Here is an 18141-nt window from a genome sequence, read left to right on the forward strand (position 1 = left end):
GCCCTTGGCAACATTATGTGGCTTCTCTTTGGCTTCCTCAAATTCTCTTGTTAAATTCTCCCTTTAGACAGTATGTACCCTTTCAGACACAGGGTTAACTCCTGCTTTCTAATTTCTTCCCTTCTATTGTTGGTTGTCTAATATTTTATTTAGTGAATTTCAGTTGTCTTATTTCTCCCAACCATTTTAACTTTAAATCCTTTTCTACTAATTGTTTAATGAAGGGCCTTTCATTTCCTGACACAAGAGTTTTATACCTTCCATCCCACGAACTTTTGATTGTTTATATTAGCATAATGAAATCCCTTTATTAGAAGTTAAATACAACAGATATAATTCATTTCTGATTTTGAGATGATGAGGTTCAGTAAGAGGGAGAAAGTATGTTTAAGGTTTTGTGTGAGCTGAAATTATAAGCTGTGGTTTCCTAAACTCTGCTGCAATGTGGAATCCACTTGAGAAGATTTTAACACTCTTGATACATCAAGTCATACACACATACCCCCATTTAAATAAGAATATCTGGAGGTGGCAGCTGGCCATCAGTAGACCTCCAGATGATTTCAGTGTTTCGAAACTAATTATTATAATCAATTTGTAAATCTCATTTTCCTGGCTTTCTATCTAGTAAATCTAGACTGACTTCTTGACTAATTTTCACCAAATGTCTAAGAGTTACAAAGATCTGGTTGGCCTAATTTACAGGAGGCCTGTTCCATATCCTTCCAACCCTGGCTAGTCACAGAATATGTGTGAAAGTCTGAACTACAGCTGCCCTTGGATTTATTAAGATTCTAAATACTATGGGAAGTAAAAAAACTAGACTGATAGACTAGACTTAAGAACCACGCTCCAGAAACAAAGGCCTGTAGCTCAACAGTTTTAGCTTTGATATTCGTACAAAGTTTGGGATATCTTACTTCTCACTTCCTGGAAAACTAAGTCATTTAAATGTTTTAGGTTTGTTAGAACTTGGATAAATCATTATTATAAAAATAATGCCTTTGCACCATTTTTATGGTGCTTCATACTTCTCAAAATATGTCAGTATTTTTTTAACTCATTTGTATTCAAAGTGATTAACTCTGATACATTCATTCAGTAAATATTTATTGCATGTTGTAGGCACCACATATAATGATGTACAAAGCACAACCCTTGATCTTCTGAGCTTAAAATCCAAAATTAATCATTGCCATAGTATAGAAGATTGGACTCCTAATCTCACATATGAATAGGATAGTGGCATCAACGGTAGTAATGACGATAGCTAACCCTCCATTAAGCACTCTCTCAGTTTAGCTCTCGTATCAGAGTTTGAACCCAAACCCATCTGAGTCAACCACTGCATGTGTATGACTAAAAATATATATCTATTTCAAATTCAGTTATATTCAGAATTCTTTTTTTAATGTCTCTGTGCTTTAAATATTGCTGTTTCCTGTAAGTTTTATCGAATTTGTTTGTGTTGTAGATACCCCACAGACAAGTGTTACTCACGTAACGCAACTGGAGAGAGATACCATTCTTGTATGCTTGGACTGTAAGTTTTTGTTTACGAATATCCTTATCTTAATAAGATTTCTTTTATCTTAGTTTCTGAGTGACTTTTTTCCATTATAGGTTGTATAAAAATAGTAAATCTCCAAGGGAGATTAAAATCTAGCAGAAAATTATCATCCGAACTCACCTTTGATTTCCAGATTGAATCAATAGGTAAGTCAGAGTTTTGTGTTTCTTGTTTGATTGCATTATCAGCTGCTTAGAATAATTTGTCTGATAGTTATTTGAAATTATAAAAATATATTACTAAGGACTCATTTTTTAAAGTGTAGGATATAATGAATATGAGGTATCAGTCTTTGCTTTTACATATTCCCTAAAATAGTTTAGCAACTTTGATATAATCGATAAATAATGTTGTCTTCCCTACAGATTGGGCATTTTCAAAATAAATAATTAAATATTGTTATTCATAACCTAGTTATGAATTTCCATTTTCTTTAGACTCCTGTAGAGTTTCCCAATAAGTGCTTTACAGTTTAGTATAACCTATTATTTTTGCTGTTGTATCTACTGATCACAGATCCTTAAGCATATGGAATTTCCTTCTTGCTGTTTTTACATTATGCTTGGTAAGAATTTTTTCTGGAGAAAGGTTTCTTACAGAACCAGTATTCTAAAATGATTGCATTCAGGAAAAATAAGGTTAAATGACCATAATAGAGAGAATGCTGATGAATATGATTCAGTAGTTAATTTAGCTGTACACTGGTTTTTCTGGTGTCCTTTATCAGTAAAGATCCTTGCATGTATATGCATTAGCAGAAGGTAAGGGCCAAGGGCAGATAGTTCATTTGTCTTTCTTAGTCCTATTTTTAATCTTTCTCCAAGTTAGAATGCCTCTCTCCAACAAGCAGACACTGATGATAATAAGTCAGTTTTGAGGGACATCTGCTCAGAATGTTCAAATGGAATCCATACTTTAAAACGCATGGCCGGGTCAAAAAAAAAAGAGACAAAGAACAGAAACTCAAAGTGATACACCCTCATGAGTGGTAAAGAAAACTAGCTGTGTCCCACAGAAGATGGGGAACCAGAGCCAGGCATGTTGTTTGAAGCACCTACTAATTAAGACTCCCCACATAAGGCCTGGTGGCTTTATAGGGAATTTTTATCCACTGTTAAAAGAAGGAATAGTCCCTTTCCTATATACAAACTGCTTCAGGCTGTAGACAAGAAAGGAATGCAGAATAAATCAGTAACACTCATTTCAGTTCAGTCGCTCAGTCACGTCTGAGTCTTTGTGACCCCAAGGAGTACAGCACACCAGTTTCCCTGTCCATCACCAACTCCCAGAGCTTGCTCAAACTCATTTAGCACTGTTGATAGTGAAATCAGTTAAATTACACAGACAACAAAGTTTCCCAATCTCATGAAAACAAATTTTGGAAAATTTATATAAAATACTAGCAAATAGAATTCCATACCATCAAATAGTAGACTTTATCTCAGAAAAGCAAAGGTAGTTCAGCAGCAGACAATTTATTTATGTATTGCACATTAAAGGCAAGAAGTTACATAACTCTTCAGCAGATGTGCAAAAAGCATTCGGTAAAATCTAAGTCATTCTTGGTTTTTTAAAAAGACAACTTTTTAGAAATTAACAGTAGAAGGAAATGTCCTTCATATAGTACAGCCTATTAAAAATATTGTTTAATGGTTAAACTGATTCCCATTAAATTAGCTAATGAGATAGGGAGGTTTGCTATCATCATATTACAACACAGTCTCATTAGACTATGAAAAGGGAACTATGAGAATTAGAAAGAAATAAGCAAAATATCCTTTTTTGCTGATGGTATGATTATCTACTAGAATATACAACTCTATTAGAACCAATAAGAAAATTAAAAATTGCTAGATTTGAATAACATAGATGGATAGCTTTCTGACATGCCAGTAAGATGCATAGGAATAAATGTAGTCAAACATGTGTAAGATCATTACCTAGGAAATTCCAAGTTATCTTTTAAAAGCATAAAAGAAGATTTGAACAAATGAACTACACCGTGTTGATGTATAGGAAGACTGAAAATGGGAAAGTTGTTAGTTCACAAATTAATCCACTCATGCAATGCATTTGCAGTAAAAAAAAAAAACCCCAGTAAGGTATTCTTGTGCCACTTGATAAGATGATCTTAAAATTCATAAGGATAAGCCAAAGGCCAAGAATAGTAAAATAAATTTTGATGAACACTTGCCCTCCTTGATAGTGAAACTTACTCTGAAGCCATAGTGATTAAGACAGTGTGGGCTCAACACAGGGATACATGGAAGACTGGAACAGAAGGCTCAGAAGTAGACCTGCGTGTAATTGGGTATTTACATCATATGTCAGTGGGGAAATGATGTTTGGTTCAACAGATGATGCCAGGACAATTTGTTACCTGCAGGAAACAAATTAAGATTCTTCACTGAATATACACCAAAATATATATTAAATATTTAAATACAGAAAGCAAAACTAGAATTTTTAGAAGGCACATATCCCAGTAATTCTATTTCTAGGTATCCACTCCAGAGACAATTTTGCACATGTACGTAGGGAGAGGTACAAGAACATTTAGGGGCTTCCCAGATGGTGCTAGTGGTAAAGAGCCTGCCTGCCAGTGCAGGAAACATGAGACATGGCTTCGACCCCTGGGTTGGAGAGACCCCTGGAGGAGGGCATGGCAGCCCACTCCAGTGTTCTTGCCTGGAGAATCCCATGGACAGAGGAGCCTGGCGGGCTATAACCCACAGGGTCTCACAGAGTCGGACGCAACTGAAATGGCTTAGTACGCACACATGCACAAGAATGTTTATTGCAGCATTATTTGTAATAACAAAAAAAAAATTAGAAACATCATTTGGTTCCTCACACTAAATATATGAAAGTTGGAAACACAATATAAAGTTCACTGATCATGTGAACTCACTGTGTTCTAATAGTAAAAATATGCATGAGAACAGCAGATACCAAATATGTAAGGTGGTTATCTCAGGGAGGGAGGAAGGTAGGGTTAATGGAACTGGAGGAGGAGTATATAGGGATGCTGGCAGTATTCGTTTTTATTTAAAACAAAGAACAAATATGGGAAAATGTTAGGATTTAAGTGTTGAATGGCAGATACATATGTTTTTGTGTCATTCTCCTATTTTTCTATATGTTCCAAATATTTTCACAAAACAAATCTTCCTAAAGCAAAAAATATTTTCAGTGAATTTTCTTTTTCGTACCAAAATATGAATCAGTTCAATAAAGTATTTATGCTGTTTAGTTTATACTGTGTAGTATGTGGTGTGGTAAAGATGCCATTATAAATCTGGAATGATTAACAGTTATTAATTGAAATATTGTTATTCAAGGGAGAAAGAGGGGTGAAATGATGCTTATTGGTTGAACTTCTGTACTGTTAGCGGTAACTGAGCTGTTCTTGCATGTTAGTTTGCCTACAAGACAGTGTGCTAGCTTTCTGGAAACATGGAATGCAAGGCAGAAGTTTTAGATCTAACGAGGTAAGTGATCTTTTTTAAAATTAAAACCATTAAATAATCCTGAACTCTGGAAAATTCCTGATTGGTGCAACAAAATGTTACATTTTCTGTATTCAATTTAGTGATAAAATCAAGAGCACATACTTTATAGCCCCCTCTCTCTGTCCATTAAGTCAAACAGGTTCAGTGCATTATTTTTTGTGCTTCCAGACAAGCCCCCTTATATTCAGAACAGGAGCTTCCTAAATACTGCTAAAAGTGAGTCAGCTCTGATGTTCTTTCAACTTTCCCAGACCATCACCTGGAGCAAGAGTGCAGATGCAGGCTCGCTCTGTCCCCAAAGCACCTTTTCTACTTTGTATTTCAGAAAAATGACCAGTGTAGGCTCCAAGTAAAGGGTTTCCCTGGAAGTCAACTTGCCTTCTGTTTCTGGTACCCTTATCTCGCCATCCTTCCTTCCTTAATTTAACTCCAAGTCATACGACGTATTCAATTCAGTTCATCATTTATGCCAGAAAGTGCTGGGGTTACAACATGAGCAAGACTTGGTACTTGTCCCTTAAAATATTACAGGCAAGTAAAATCATCCTGAGTTCTTTCAGTAATCCCACGCCAGTCTCAATAGTATGACTTCTACTTGAGCATTGGAGGGAAAGGAAAACATTAGGTGCCTTCAGTAAGAAAATAGCTTATTTGTGTTTTAAACTGTTACACATTAAGCTCAGAGGATTTCTCCTGACCAGTAAACGGTACTGGTAGAATGATCATGAGTGTGGGTTTCAGAGAAGATCCTGGGATTTAGTCTGAGTTTTCCTCTTCAGTAACTGTGACCTTGGCGCTTCACTTCACTTCTCTTTGCCTGTATTTTTTCATCTGTGAATTGAGGATAACAATATAGTACTTACCTCATAGGGTTGCTAAGATTAAACGAAAGGAAATAAGTAATGTGCTTGGCATAATGCCTAGCCTATAGGAAGTATTCAAGAAAGGTGGCTGCCAGTATGTTTCTAGGAGTTATTGCCACAAGAGGACTCAAGAGGAAGATTTTTTTTTTAATCACCTGAGGGAATGGAACCTGGAGATAAGAATAGTCAACAGCTAATAAACACCAGACGGAGAAAGAAAAGCATTTTAGGCTGGATAGAAGAGAATGGTTTAAAAAAAAAATCAGTTTGTCCCAAAATATCCTGAGGTACTTTTTCAGACTGCTTAGATACCCCTTACTAAATACAACCCCTCCGAAAATGGTCTGTCCTTTAAGTAGGCAAATCCCAAAATGCATTGACAATCAGTAATGATGAACTGCTACTATTGAAGTGAGCATGTTAGATCCTTCAGGCGTGCTGAGTTACAAAAGAAGTCAAGAATCACTGCTGTTTCCAGAATAATTTTATTTTCAAAATCAAATTGTTTTTTTCAGCCTACCAGATTTGGGGGAGAGGCTACTGCCATTATAATTGGGAATGTTTTGCATTTAATAAGCAATTAACAGTGGGTTTATCTTTCTCCTGTAGACTTATTCTCAACTCCCCAACTGGTGCTTGGTCACACTGAGGACTTCTTTAAAGGTGTATGCCATCAGAAAATATTATTTCAGGAGACTAGGAAAGAAATGGGAAAGAGAATTGTTATCTACTGAGCATTTCCTTAACTAGGCATTAAACCCACTAATACTTAAAAGAATATGCAAGATACCACTGAAAGGTAGATACTGTCTGTCCCTTTTGGCAGAAGATAAACTACTTCCAACAAGTTACATACCTTTTGCAGTTGTCACTACTAGTCGGTGGGAGAACTGGGATTGAAACACTGCAGCCTTTTAAGTGGAAGGACCAGATACAAGCGCCTTCCTGCTGCAAGAGCCTTGCTGTTAGCGTTAGGGTAACTGATAAGAGGTTTCTGATAAATAAAATGGACGAGGTGCTTTGCTTTTAAATTTTTCCCTGGGAGCCTATATTCCAGGCAAATGGTTTACTATGCTCGTGATTTATGATTGATTCAAAAATCAGCTATATTTTTCCTAGACTAACAAATGGACAACATACCTGTGAGCTGACTTAAGAAAGTTAATGGTCATACGGGGGTTCTGTTTCCATCTTAGGAATTATATTTCTCTTCTATAGAGTTATAAATTAAATGCCCATAAAAAATTCTGCATCTTTCGTTTCAGAAGTTAAATTGGTATTTTCCTTGAACAGGTAACACAAGAAATTTCAGATAGCACAAGAATTTTCAGACTACTTGGATCTGACAGGTAGGAAAAGTGGTTGTATTAAATACATAGTTCTAAACATGTTTTATAAATCCAGCATAAAACTAGCTTCTTTTTCAAGAGAACTGGAATTTCTGCAGTAATATATTCATTATTATATTTTTCATGCTATAAGTATTCACAGAAAGTTATGAACCTTTGACAATGAACCTGATCTTCCAAGTAACAGGAATACATAGATGTTGTCAGTACTAGTTTTGCATTAAACATAATATCTCAAATATGATTTACAACACAAGAAGGAAGAAATACCATATGCTAGCAAACAGAAAAGTTTTTAGTTATAGTACCAAATAGGATTTGGGGTTCTATTTTGATTTATTTTCTGACTCTTGAACTACACATTGTTTTTAGAATTCATAATAAGAATTAAGTTTCCCCTACTGATTCCTAATTATAGTTTTACCCCCTCTGGCTCGTAGAACCACACTGGCTTAGAAGAGAGTGGCGGGCAGCAAAATTACTTCCCAGAGCTAGAACTGCCTCTTTAATCATAGTGATTTGCAAATGATTTCTGCCCACATAGTAAATAAGCAACATTTATTAGAGGCCTATGATAAAGAAGCAATGGAAAATTTTTCTGGTAACATTAGTTTGTAAGAATAACTTTGTTTTGTTATATGTTTTTTATGTGTTTGTTTACTATTTTAGGGTCGTGGTTTTGGAAAGTAGGCCAACTGATAACCCCACAGCAAATAGCAATTTATACATCCTGGCGGGTCATGAAAACAGTTACTGAGAAATGTGCTTTGACAGTTAACTATAGAAGGAAAGAACACTACCGCTGCAACATTAACGGATGCTTGAAGCTGTACAAAAGCGCAGTTACCTGGCTTCAGTTACTTGTAATTTATTGTGGCATGAGACAAGATGGGGCAATTTTTTGTTTTAAGTGGTATGGATATATTTAGCATATTGAACCACACAAGTGCTTAATTCATTGTTATGTAATCTTTGTACATATAGGCAGTATTTTTCTGTGAAACTTCATATTGCTGAAGACACACACTAAGAATTTATGTAGATAATGTACTTTTATGAGATGTACAAGTAAGTGTCTTATCTGTACAGATGTAAATGTTGAAAATTCAATTGGGATTAATATTTTAAGAATTCTTTAGTATATTCTTGGGTGTGGCTATATTACAAAATGGGATGCTGGCAATGAAACCGTACCTTTAACACTATTGTATTTTTATTATATGTAATTTAGTAATATGAAGATAAATCTTGTAACTTTTAAAATTGTAATGGAGGCTGTAATCATTTTATAATCTTGTTTTTAATTTTAATGCAAGTACACTGGTGTGTTTATATTTGCACAAAGTATTGATATGTGATGTATTAAGTCACAAAAGTAAGCTGTGACATTGTCAATATGCATTTGGTTCCACAACATCTTTTTTAAATGTATTTGGATTGTTTTCTACGTGAAACAAACCAATCAACCCCTTGTTGTAGTAACTGGTCTTTTTTATATTTCAGCAGAATCCTATAAGATTGCTTGTCTCTGCTTAAAAACAATACCTTTGAAAAATTTTTGAATCACAGAATAGCGGTACCGTGATGTAGCACTGCAGTTTGTCTGAGTCACAATATGCCCAGGGTATGTTAGCATTATCAAAGAGTCCACACTAAACATTTCATATAATCACTTTGAAGAGCTATAACATTCCATAGAGTGAATCAGTTCAAATTTCTAGTGGAATTTTTACTTTTGTTGGCCTTATTTTATGATCATTTTCATGTTTCTTTTGATTTAGAGTATTAACACTTGGCCAAAATAATTTAGTTACTACCTCATATAAACAATATAATGGTTACTACACATCACAGGAACTTAGTTTTGGTTAAAGTCATTTTTGATTGCTTTTTTCCCAGTGGAATATGTATATACCAAGTTTTAGAAAAATGCACACTTTTGGCTCTTTTTTGGTATATGTTCTTTATATTTTAATGTGAGTATATACACAAAGAACAAACTAAATTGTGATTTATGGTCTTCATTTATTTTAATTGACAATGCTTTTAAATATGTTCCTGATTGTACATAGTGTAAAATAAATATGTTTTTTAACATGCTGTTGTATAGTAGCTTGTCATCTGGCTTAATCTGTATATAGTAAGATTAAAACATATTAAGGAGAAAAATGTTTTTAATTACCCTGCATTAAATCCTTAAGTAACCATTGTGATCCTTCAGATCTTGATATTTCAATATGATCTGTCATCTAGATTTCATAAAGGAGTAATATTCCCACATTCACAGGCTCTTCAACTTTCTGATCAGGAAAATCACAACATTCATAATTTTTTAGTTGGAGGAGAAGTCGGCAAACTGCATTCCTGAGCCCAGTCCTTCTTAATGCCTGTTTTTATAAATTAAATTTACTAGGACAAATACATTTACATGTTGTCCATAGCTGCTTTCACCAAAAAAAAAAGACAGTTTTCCCCAAAAAAGTACATGACCCACAGAGCCTAAGATATTTACCATCTGACCATTTATAGAAAGAGTTTGCTGACTCCTGGTTAGAGAAAGGAAAGGAGAATGCTGGGGAATGCAGTTCTGAAGGCAAGGAGGGCAAAGTTAGATGTAGGAAAAATGAGTTGGGGACTGAGAGGTGACATTTCAACTCTTGTCAATGCTTCTGCCTGTTATTATGATCTTGGATAATCTCCTTGACTCCAGAACAGTTTCCTTATCTAAAACTGACTTCTAAATCATACAGATGTTAAAAATCAGCAGTCATGTATATTTATCACTTTGCCCAAATACATTGTGACTAATCTTAGCATTAATAATAATGATTGTTTTAAGGCTTCCTTGATGGCTCAGACGTTAAAAAAAATGCAGGGAAACCCAAGTTCGATCCCTAGGTCAGGAAGAGCCCCTAGAAAAGGGAATGGCAACCTACTCCAATATTTTTGCCTGGGAAATCCCATGGACAGAGGAACCTGGTGGGCTATAGTCCGTGGAGTCACTAAGAGTCGGACACAACTGAGCGACTAACACAGTGACTGTTTTAAAAACAGATCTTTATCAGTATAACATGATCATCAATTTGTTGAAAAACAGATTTCCTGAAAAAGATTTTTAAGAAAACAATATTCTGTCCTTGGCATTTATAAATGAGATTGTTGATCCTTTTCCTGGTCCACGTATTTCTAGTTTCCAAATCCTGTAAATTATATAAAGGGTCACATCTCAGAAAAATGTAACCTTCACATTTAACTGTCTAGCATTTAAAAATATTTCCAGAAGATAAAATATACAACTGGTTGTGTGTTACACATGGGCTTTTTAAAACTACAGACCCCTGGAATCAGTCTTTGAGGGAAGGGCTCAATAACCATGTTTTTATAAAGTTGTACAAATGACTCTGATGTGCAGTGCTTCATGAGAACCACTGGCCCAATGTTGAACTTAACTCAATGTTTCTGAGTGTGATCCAAGTATCACTTGACTGAGAAAGAATAATCAGTGGTGACATTCAAGAATGCAAATTTGAGGGCTCCACCTACAACTTGTGATTGAGAATCTTTATTTAGTAAACAGGAAGAGTCACTAACTGAAATGTTGGGAAAGATTTGATTTCATTGAAGTTCAGAGTTGTCTATCTTGTGAACTAGTTTCTTGGACATTGGTGTTGAAAATGATACCAATTGTTTCTAGGCCTTATTGGCGTCATTCATTGCTAGTGTGTTACTGATTTCAGTAGAGACCAGGAAATAAAGGACAGGCATCCCTTTTCACCATTACTAGTAGATGAAAGCGTGCTATGCTAAATAGTGGGTAAACACTAAAGAGTGTTACATGAGGGAATATCATAATCAGTGCCCGATGAATGTGTTTGTGCTATTCCACATATTTTCCATAGATTCTCCCGTGGAAGCCCCAAAACAGCCCAATGAGGTAAGTATCGTTAATGCCATTTTACAGATGAAGAAACTAAGGCACCGAAAGATTAAATAACTTGCCCAAGAATATAGCTGGGAAATAGTGGAGCTAGGATTTGAACCTAGGCACTTGGTTCAGAGTGTATACTCTCAACTACTATGCTAAACTGTGTACTGCACAGAATATATGCAGTATATCCACTACCCTCTGAAATACACCCTAGCCATTTCTGCCCTGAAATTACACTTACTTTCTCTAGGAATTGGATTTCAGATTGATTTTCATAGTCTCTTTGCAGCAAAAGAAATTAACTTTCTGTCTTTTAATTTTTCACTTTATCAAAAAAGATTTTCCATATTCAAAGTGTTTTTTATAAGAATAAAAGGATTTGCATATAATTGATTTTACCAGTACACCTTATGAAACACATCCAGTCAAAACTCATTACAAAGACTTGACTTTTCAAGTTTCCTCTGGTGAAATAATTGTTTAACCAGCAAACATTGATCATTCACAGTGGGTCCAAGTGCATAACTAGATCATCATTCCCAATATTCCAGGAGCACATTTGGATGAATAAATAGATTTGAAGAACAATACAAAAAAAGGCTGTGCCTAATTCTGCTTTGGGAAAAGAAAAGCCTTTATGTAGAATGTTACATATAAACCACGTTGTTAATAGATAAGTTTATCAAGTGCAGAAAAAAATCAGGGTAGGGAGCTGTAGGCTAGACTAAGGCATATGCAAAAATGCTGCTTATTCAAGGAATAGTGACATTAAATACAGTTGAACTCAGGGTGTGTGGAGCAGAGTAACAAGACATGTTAACATACTGCTGCAAAGCAGGGATGGGCCTATTTGTGAAGAGCTTCCTATTGAGAAAAGTAGTTCTAATAGTCAACAGTTACAGAAACTGCAGAGATTAAATACCATGATGAAAATAGCTATTGGCCAAAAAAAAAAGACTTCCCTGGCAGTCCAGGGATTAAGACTCCATGCTTCCAATGCAGGGGTTCAGGGTTTGATCCTTGATTGGGGAACAAGGATCCCACATGCTGTGTGATGTGGCCAAAAACAAAATAGGCATTGGGTCTGTACGTAAGGTGATGTGATCTCTTGTATCCTTACTCGGAAAATTACCTATATAGCATGACGAGGGCAAAAATGATAGAGAAATAAGTTGATATAAACTTATGTAGATTTGAGTTCAGTGGGATTATGTTTGGTCTTAAAGGCAAAGGAGGTAGAAGTTTCTGGGTTTGCTTTTGTCTCTGTCTTTTGTTTCTAAAGATGGGCAGAGATTAGAGGATATGTCTCAGCAAATGAAGAAGTGGAGCATTGAAGATAGAGAAGAAAAAGGAAGAAGAGTTACTTCTGAGGGAAGCAGAGAAGAAGCGACATCCTAAATCTGGGCATAATGGGGGAGCATTTTACTGATGCCAAAGTGTGTATGTGCTCATTAACAACACAGTTAGTGTTCCCACGTTCATCTTGTAAACAAGAGTAGACTAGCAAAAATTATCTTTTTCCAGTGTTAGTACCTGTGACCTCATAGAGCATTCATCACATTGCTTGTTTGCTTGACTTGCTTTCCTACTGGGTGGCAAACATGTCTTTCCCTCTGAATCAGCCCCATGTAATAGTAACAATGCCTGCTGAATTATCAAAACAGCAGCGATGGACCGCAACTAATAGATAAAGCTACTTATGGAAAAGCCTTAAATCTGCTGAGAAGCTATGTGGACACTAGGGCAGGACGAAAGAGGAACGATTAAAAATAGAGCATCTGGCCACCTCAAGATCTAGGCCCAGGTAGGGAAACGGCCTACTGTAACTTAAATCTTGTATGTGCTAAAATTTTAGTGCTCCTGCGGCCTGGAATAGGAAGAGTACTTCGTCTGATCGCAGTGTTCTGGCAAAGTTAAAACGTTTCCCGAGTGCCTCCTGCAGGGCAGCTTAAAAAGGGCTCCGGGAGGAGAAACTGCTACTGCGTCCACACTCTGCTGTTAGGGGCTGGCCCACAGGCGACCCACCGAGATGCTGAACCCAGACCGCGAGTCTCCCTGCGGCGGGCGCCCGGGGAACCCTCTCCGGAAGCCGCCCTGCCCCGCGCGGCCTGAGCGTCCGGTTGCCCGGGAGACGCCGCGCGGGGGCCGCCTGCGCACAGCGCCCAGCGCCGGAGTCGCTGCGCCGGGGCCGCTAGAGGCTGCGTCGCCGTCGCCCCGTCCGAGCCGTAAGTGCGGCGGTCGGGAGGCAGGAGGGTCGGTGCCGGGGGCGATGGAGAGAGAACGGGGTCTGGGTGGAGGCGCCCAGAGAAGGGGAGCGGGGCAGCCTTCCCGATTGGCCTCCTCGGAGGGACGGGCAGGGATGGGCGAGGGGCCAGAGGTGACGGGTGGGCCAGCCGACTGCATGACCCAGCCGGCGCGGCAGCGGAGCGGCTGTGCCTCGGGAGATCGACCCCTGGCGTGGCCGGGAAGCTGGACCGTCATCAAATGTCTGGTCGAAACTGGTTTAGAAGCCTGGAGATCGAGTGGATTATGCCAGACTTTCAGATCTGTTATGTGTTCACATGAAACGTGAGGCTTTTAAACAAAGTTCATTTCTTGGATTATGTGAATGATGTGGTCTTTGATTTTCTGGGGTGCTCTTATTTAATCCTCTTGTACAGTCATGAAGATAAGTTTTTAAACGGGTGTGTGTACTTTTGAAGTTCTGCGATTTGGTATGATGTTTATAAGACAGATGGAGAATGGTTTTATAGCCCCCATTTTTCTGGTCAGTTTTATTAAATATAAATACATGTTTGAAAAAATAAATAAATAAATACATGTTTGTTGCATTGGAAACAATAACAGCGTAGCGGATGGTGACTTTTAGCCTCTAAGAATCTGTAACTTGTCTGTCCTGGTCTTGAAAGGGTCTCCTTACTCCCCTATTCGTAGTGCCATGATTTACATGTTTCCTATAAACTTTAGATTAGGAAATTAATATGTTTTTTCACCCCATTTCCTCTCCTTTTCTTAGTTTTGTTTTCCTTTTCTCAGTATTTTCTTTAAAGGCTGGCTTGAACCCTCGTGACCTGCCTTGTGGTACAATCATGGAAAATAATCTGCCTCCAAGTGTTTTCTCAGTTTGTATGTGCATCCTTTTGCAAATCCTCAAGACTGAGGAAGTTAAATAGAACATTTTCAAAGGATTTAATGATCTGCTCAAGTATCTACCTGTTTGTCTCATATTCACCAGCCAGCCCAAATCTGTACCTGTTTTTGCCTTTGTACACAGAACTTCATTAACTTTAATAGTCAAACATTTGGTAACTTAGCCAAGAGGTACATAGGTTCAGATTGAAGGTGACTAATGACTGAAAAATATTCTCTGTCACTTGCTTCTATTCACTGCAAATAACTGTCTCACTGTTTAATATTGATTTCCTGCCCAGGTACTATCTTAACAACCAAAATGTATTACTGCTTTTGTTTAAAGCAGAAAGGCACATATTTAGTGGAAAGGTTAGCAAATAAAATTACGATATGACTGCGACAGACAGGTCAAGCACCTACTGTGTGCCAGACAGTGGACAAACAGAGTACCTCAAGTGTAGTAAATAATGTGTAAAAAAAGGAATGGGGAAGTTGTTAACTCAGGATGTGTGGAGAGAAAGGGCTTGCCTGTGGGGATCAGGGAAATGATAAGTAGAAAAGGCATTTGATGAAAAGGGTTTGGGGGTCAAACCTTCCAAGCAGCGGTTAGTGTAAGACTTAGACTTGACAGTGTTTGGGGGAAAATCTGAGAAGCCCTGGGGGAGGGTACATTGGGACCAGTGTTGAAAGGACTGTAAATGTCATGCTACAGTTTGAACTTTATTCTGTGACAGTAGAAGCCATAACCATTTTTGAGAAAGGACAGTATCTGATTATATTGATGTTTGAGAAGGATGTTTTGCTGCCATTGAACTACATAGGCAGGAAAAAAGTGAGTTGACACTATAGTCCCCCTATTTACAGGTTTCTAAAATAGCTCTATTTTGATATAATAATTTCAAACCTGAAAGCATAGTACAATGAACTCCTATACATTTATATCCTTTAAGTGTTTACATTTTGCTCTATTTTTTTATTGCTTTCTTTCTCTCTTTGTGTGTGTGTGTTTATATACACATATTAATTTTTCTGTACTGTTTGAGAGTACAATGTAGACATCATGTCCCTTTAAACAGTTCAGTGTATCTTTCCTAAGAACTGGGACATTGTCTTATATAACCTCAGTAAAGATTACCAAAATCAGGAAATCTGATAGCTGACCCACAATCAATATTTTGCTTTCACCAGATATCCCAGGATGATTCTTTATAGCTACATTTTTCCCCATTCCAGAACCAAATTCCAGATCACACATCACATTTCATTTTTTGCTTCTCTTCATTCTCCTTCACTCTGGAACAGTACTTTGACCTTTGCCTGTCATGACCTTGATGTTTTAAGAACACAAGCCAGTTATTTGTAGAATGGTCTTCAGTTTGTCTTTGTCTACTATTCCCTCATAATTGTATTCAGGTTTCCATTTTTTGGCATAAGTATCACAGAGGAGATCCTGTGTCCTCAGTGGCTCATATGACTCTCCTAGAAATTTCATGTAAATGGAATCCTGTGTGTTCCTTGTGTGCGTGGCTTTTTCATATAGCATTATGGTTTTTTTTTTTTAATGTTTAACACGTTATAGCATGTATCAGTACTTTGTTCCTTTCTATTTTGTTTTTAATTTTTATTGTAGTGTAATTGATTCACAGTATTGTGTTAGTTTCTTTGTTCTTTTTTATTACTGGTATTTTGAATTGAATGAAATGACTGGGATTTCATTGCGTGGATACTCATTCATCAGTTGATGGGCATTGGTTTGCTTTCAGTTTAGGACTCCTATGAGTAATGATACTATAAATATTTTGGAAATTCGCTGGTGGTTCAGTGGTTAGGAATTACTGCTTTCACTGCCGGCACCAGGTCCATCCCTGGACCCAGCCACGAGGCACATCCTTTTAATTTCTTTTACTTGACTTATTGCACTGGTGAGAACTTTCAAAACAATGTTAAGTAGTGGTGGTGAAAGCAGACATCTTTTTCTCAGTCTTAGGAGAGAAAGATTAAGCATGATGCTAACTGTAGGTTTTTCACAGATGTCCTGTAGGGAATTCCCTTCTAATACAGTTTGTTGAGATTTTTATTGTGAATGGATGTTGGACTTCTGTCTTACCTACTGAGATGCTCACGTCCTTTGTTTGTCATATTAATATGATGTTTTACATTACTAATTTTCAGATATTAAAGTAACTTTACATTCCTGAGATAAATCCTTTGTAGTCATGGCGTACATCTATCTTATATGTTTCTACTAATTTTGTTGAGGATTCTTATATCTATGAGAATAATGATGTATAGTTTTCTTGTGATTTCTTTTTCTGACTTTGTATCAAGATTAATATTGGCCTTACAGAAGGGGCTGGGAAATGTTCTTTCCTCAATATTTTAGAACAATTTGTTAAGAGTTGATATTAATTCTTCTCAATGTTTGGTAGAGTTCATCTATGAAGCCAGCTGAGCCTGGACTTTTCTTTGTAGGTAGATTTTTAATTACCAATTCAGTGTCTGTTTTTTAAGGATGTAATCAGATAATCTATTTTTCCTTGAGTTAGTTTGATATTTTGTCTTTTTAGGCATTTGGTCAACCAAGGTGTCTAATGTGGTTGCCTAAAGTTGTTCATAGTATTCTCTTTTAATCTTCTTCTGTAGGGTGGTTCTGATTTTGGTAATTTTTCTTTGTTTTTTTTTTTAGTCCATCTAGATAAAAGTCCGTTAATTTTATTGATCTTTTTAAAGAGCCAGTTTTTTGTTTTATTGATTTTTTTGTGATTGTTTTTCTGATGAAGAGTTGGTCAATGAGCATGTTGCTATTCCCTTGTATGTGAATCATTTTCTGTCACTGTTTTTGAGATGATCTCTTCATCTTTGGTTTCCAGAAGTTTGGTTGTGATTTATCTAAGTATGGATCTCTTCATGTTTATCCTATTTGGGGATTTATCAAGCTTCTTGAATCTGTAGTTAGTGTTTTCCATTACCTTTAGAAAGGTTTTGGCCATTATTTCTTCAAATGTAATTTTCTACCCCTTTGTCTCACTCTCTCTTTCTGAGAAATCTCATTACCTGTTTATTGGTACTGTTGATTTTTGTTTCAGAGGTGTCTTGAGACTCTGTTCATCTTAAGGCTTTTGTCCCTCTTTCCAACTGGTCATTTGTTATTAACCTGTTATCACATTTACTTCTTCTGTCTTCTGCCATCTCAAATCTGCTACTGAATCCATCTGGTGAATTTTTCATTTCAATTATATCTTTTGACCTTAAAATTCCCATTTGGTTCTTTTTTGTGCTTTTCATTCTTCTGTGGAAATCTCCCTGTTTATCTGAATCATTGTTGTCATATTCTCCTTTCATTATTTAAATTACTTGAACATATTTATGATAGCTGATTTTGAAGTCTTTGTCAGCAAAATCCACCCGCTCAGGATTCATTTTTATTGACTTTTTCCCTGAGTATAGGTCACACTTTCCCTTTTCTTAGCATGCTACATAATTTTTTTTAATTGAAAACTGGGCATTTTAGATAAATATTATCCAGAAATTCTGGGTTCTGATTTTCTCCCCTGGGTTTTTGTTGTTTTTTTAAATGGGTGGATTTTTGTTTTTGCATTCTGCCCGTATTCCAGAGTCCATCTCCCAGATGTGTGGCTGCTAATGTTTCTACTCAGTGTGTCAGTTTTTTAGCCTGGCTTTCTAGAAGTCGCCACTGTCTTGCAGCTTAGTGGTCACCAATAATTTGGGCAGTGCTGGTACTCAGACATCTCTAGCCATAAGTCTTTCCCCTCTTCTAGGAGATCAG

General features: G+C 36.7%; 2 protein-coding genes across 5 annotated transcripts in view; both read left to right on the forward strand.

Annotated features, from left to right (window-relative positions):
- The window catches only part of MAP4K3 (mitogen-activated protein kinase kinase kinase kinase 3), a 173654-nt gene extending 164260 nt beyond the window's left edge, over positions 1 to 9394 (forward strand). For both annotated transcript variants that reach the window (XM_065929388.1, XM_065929390.1), the window contains 5 exons: positions 1475 to 1543; positions 1624 to 1716; positions 4991 to 5061; positions 7239 to 7294; positions 7964 to 9394. In XM_065929388.1, the coding sequence (XP_065785460.1) occupies positions 1475 to 1543; positions 1624 to 1716; positions 4991 to 5061; positions 7239 to 7294; positions 7964 to 8051 (377 nt within the window). In that variant the 3' untranslated portion in view covers positions 8052 to 9394. The remainder of the gene's footprint in view (positions 1 to 1474; positions 1544 to 1623; positions 1717 to 4990; positions 5062 to 7238; positions 7295 to 7963) is intronic.
- A 3902-nt stretch (positions 9395 to 13296) lies between these two features.
- CDKL4 (cyclin dependent kinase like 4) overlaps positions 13297 to 18141 on the forward strand; it is a 53416-nt gene continuing 48571 nt past the window's right edge. For 2 of the 3 annotated variants that reach the window (XM_065929392.1, XM_065929391.1), the window contains exon 1: positions 13297 to 13447. The gene's annotated coding sequence lies outside the window, so the exon portion shown is untranslated. Of the gene's footprint in view, positions 13448 to 13699; positions 13791 to 18141 lie in introns of those variants that run through there. The other variant, XM_065929393.1, reaches the window with a different exon arrangement.

The sequence above is a fragment of the Muntiacus reevesi genome, chromosome 3, assembly GCF_963930625.1.
Source record: "Muntiacus reevesi chromosome 3, mMunRee1.1, whole genome shotgun sequence".
NCBI lineage: Eukaryota > Metazoa > Chordata > Mammalia > Artiodactyla > Cervidae > Muntiacus > Muntiacus reevesi.